The 3,030-nt window shown below is 68.0% G+C and overlaps 1 protein-coding gene across 1 annotated transcript in view; it reads right to left on the bottom strand.

The window, feature by feature from the left end:
• CAMK1 (calcium/calmodulin-dependent protein kinase I) overlaps positions 1-3,012 on the bottom strand; it is a 3,327-nt gene extending 315 nt beyond the window's left edge. Inside the window, exons 1-10 of the mRNA XM_010573533.1 lie at positions 2,962-3,012; positions 2,470-2,583; positions 1,519-1,650; positions 1,205-1,279; positions 993-1,131; positions 768-894; positions 597-672; positions 389-501; positions 220-298; positions 26-113 (exon numbers count right to left, since the gene is read on the bottom strand). Of these exons, the coding sequence (XP_010571835.1) occupies positions 26-113; positions 220-298; positions 389-501; positions 597-672; positions 768-894; positions 993-1,131; positions 1,205-1,279; positions 1,519-1,650; positions 2,470-2,555 (915 nt within the window). The 5' untranslated portion in view covers positions 2,556-2,583; positions 2,962-3,012. The remainder of the gene's footprint in view (positions 1-25; positions 114-219; positions 299-388; positions 502-596; positions 673-767; positions 895-992; positions 1,132-1,204; positions 1,280-1,518; positions 1,651-2,469; positions 2,584-2,961) is intronic.
• Between the last annotated feature and the right edge of the window lie 18 nt (positions 3,013-3,030).

Here is a 3,030-nt window from a genome sequence, read left to right as displayed (position 1 = left end):
CCCCCCCCCAGCATCCTCTGCTCACCTTCCACTTGCTCTTTGCAAAATTCTTCTTGATCTGCTCGCTCACCGACTGGTGGATGTTCTTGTCCAGGGCTGTGTCCCCAGCAATCCTGGGGCAGGAGGGGGGGAGTCAGCGGGGGCCCACCGTGCCCCACGGCTGCCATGGAGTGAGTCAGGGGCAGGGGGGTGGGAGAGAGAGTGGCAGGTCCCCCTTGCCAGGGATGCTGCAGGGCTTGCTCACAGGTGAAGCGCTTGCCAGGGTCCTTCTCCATCAGGTGCTGGATGAAGTCCTTGGCTGGGACGGGGCATGGAGCAGCTGTCAGCGCCTGTGCCTGCCACCACCCCCCCAGCCCCCAGCACCCCGGTGAGGGGGTTCCCAGCTCACCCGAGTCTGAGATGTCATCCCAGTAGGGTGAGTCAAACTCGTACTCAGCCCGCAGGATCTGCTCGAAGAGCTTGGCGTCGTTCTCGTCGTAGAAAGGGGGGTAACCACAAAGCCTGGGGGGGGTGGCGGGGAGGGGGATGCTGGCCCCGGGTGGCCCCAGGGGGCCGGACCCCCGTGGAGGGGAGGGGGCGGGAGGGGGGGTACGTACAGAATGTAGGCGATGACCCCGATGGACCAGCAATCCACTGCCTTGCTGTAGGGCTTCTGCGCCAGCACCTCCGGGGCTGGGGAGGACGGCAGGGGTGAGGGGGGCCCCCAACCCCAGGGAGGGACCCCAACCCCACACCCAGGGTGGTGACAGCCCGTGGCAGGCGCTCACCCACGTAGCCGGGGGTGCCGCAGGCTGTGGACATGATGCTGCCACAACCCTCGATCTTCGACAGCCCAAAGTCACTGATCATGATCTTGGAGTCCTCGTCCAGGCTGTAATAGAGCAGGTTCTCGGGCTGCGGGGATGGGGGGGGTCAGGGAGGGGTGACGCCGGGGTCCCCTCCCCGCCACCGCAACAGGGGGCTGTGTGTGTGTCCCCCCCGCCACCGCTCACCTTCAGGTCGCGATGGACGATGCCCATGTCATGCAGGTACTTGACAGCGTCGAGGATCTGCCGGATCAGGGTGCTGGCATCCCGCTCGGTGTAGAAGCCCTTCTCCACGATGCGGTCGAAGAGTTCCCCCCCCGAGACCCTGTGGGGTCGGGCAGTGCCGGTCAGCACGGCCCCCCCCTTGGCCCCTCTGGACCCCCCCCGACGTCACTCACAGCTGCATGATGAGGTAGAGGTGGGTGCTGCTCTCATAGATGTCATCCAAGGCCACGATGTTGGGGTGCTTGGTCCTGGGGGGGGGGGAGGCGCGGCAGGATGAGGGGGCTTCCAGCTGCCCCCCCACCCTGGCCCCCACCGGACAGGGAGCAGCCAGGCTCAGCCCCATGGGGCATCACGCGCTGCCGGCTATTTTGGGCGCTGCCGATAACACCCGGCGATGGGTGCTGGCAGCGGGGAGCCATGCCGGTTGCTGGGGGGCGGGGGGGGCGCAGAGCAGGACCCCCCATGCTGGCACTGGGACAGCCCCTACTTGTGGAGGACGGCGATCTCGTTCTCGATGCTGGTCTCCTTCCCCTCCAGCGCCTTCTTGGCGATGCACTTGATGGCCACCAGCTTCCGCGTCGCCTTCTCCTCCGCCAGGACCACCTCGGAGAAGGCCCCCCTGGGGGGGGGGCATGAGGGGTGAGCGGGGCAGGGGGTGCCGCTGGCCGGATCCGCTGCTGCCGCCACACTACAATTGCCATGGTGACGGGCAGAAAGTCCAGCTATTTATAGGAGAAAAGCGAGCGGGAGCCGTCCGCTGGGACGGCCGGACATGGGCCCTGCCAGGGATGGTGCGCCCGGCATCCCTTGGCCCTCCTGGCAGGGCTGCACCGTCCCCTTATCAGGCAGGATAAAGCCGTGGTGCTGCTGGCAGCTGGGGCTGAGCCATGCCGGGGCTGAGCCCCTGGGTGGGTTTCGGCAGCCCCGTGCCGTGTCATCCAGGGCAAGCAGGGCCAACGTGCCCTGCGCCGGGAGGTGTGTGGGGACCACCTGAAGGCCGAGGTGCCCGGCGGGAGCTGGGACAGAGCCGTCGGTGATGTCCAGGTGGGGCAGGTGGTGGGCAGCCTGATCGCGCCCCACCGGGCCCTAAGCCTTGCCGTAATTAACCTGCTAATCCAGCCTAAGAGCCTTACGGTGCTTCGGGCACCGCCGGGCACCCCTCTGCCAGCCGGGGGACCACCACCACGCGTCCTCGGCATGGCTGCCGGCACGGGGAACCGGCCAGCGGCAGAGGGAGGTGGCAGGCAGGGCAGGCAGCACCGCAAACCCCTGCCCGTACCCAGCGGTGCAGGGCCTCGTGTGCCAGCCCAGCCTTGGGCCAATATTTGAGCTGGCGCGGTTCCACACAGCGGATTTGGCAAAGCCGGAGGGGTCAGATCCGGCACCGCGAGTGGGTTGTCACTGGTGTCCTGTCCCCCTCCCGCCGCCTGTGACTCACGTGCCCAGGACCTCACGGAAGTCATAGATGCGCCGAATGTCCTCGGTCCTCTTCTTCCAGCTGGGCCCATCCTGCCCCAGCGGCATGGTGCCCTGTGGGGCCACCCACTCCCACCTGTGACACGAGTGGGGACACGACGGCGGCGTGCTGGAGCGGGGTGTGGGGGGTGGCGTCCAAGATGCCATAAGGATGTTGGGATGTGTGTGGGGGGAGTGACAGGGGTACCAAGGGGACGTGATCGGTGGTTGTCATCATGGGGTGATGGGAACAAGCTCTGTGCCTTTGCTCCAGCCCCCCGGCCAGCCCCCCCCCCCGCCACGCGCGGAACTCCTGGCGTGGGGTGCCCCCACGGGGGGACTACACACTGTGCCCCTCCCGTTGCCTGCCCGCCTCATAGGGCAGGCGCGGGGCGGGCGGGCAACGGGAGGGGCAGAAGAATACGCGTGGGTGCTTGGGGGGGGTCCCCACTCACGCCTCCCCCACGCGTGTCACCTGGTACAGCCGCGCCGGGCGGGACACGCGTGGCGACAGGGCTGCGTACCCGGTGGCGGTGCCCCCACC

Source organism: Haliaeetus leucocephalus, unplaced genomic scaffold (assembly GCF_000737465.1).
Source record: "Haliaeetus leucocephalus isolate CR32 unplaced genomic scaffold, Haliaeetus_leucocephalus-4.0 Scaffold2, whole genome shotgun sequence".
Classification (NCBI taxonomy): Eukaryota; Metazoa; Chordata; class Aves; order Accipitriformes; family Accipitridae; genus Haliaeetus; species Haliaeetus leucocephalus.
The sequence above is the reverse complement of the archived record's forward strand: the minus strand, read 5'-3'. Positions and strand labels throughout refer to the sequence as shown.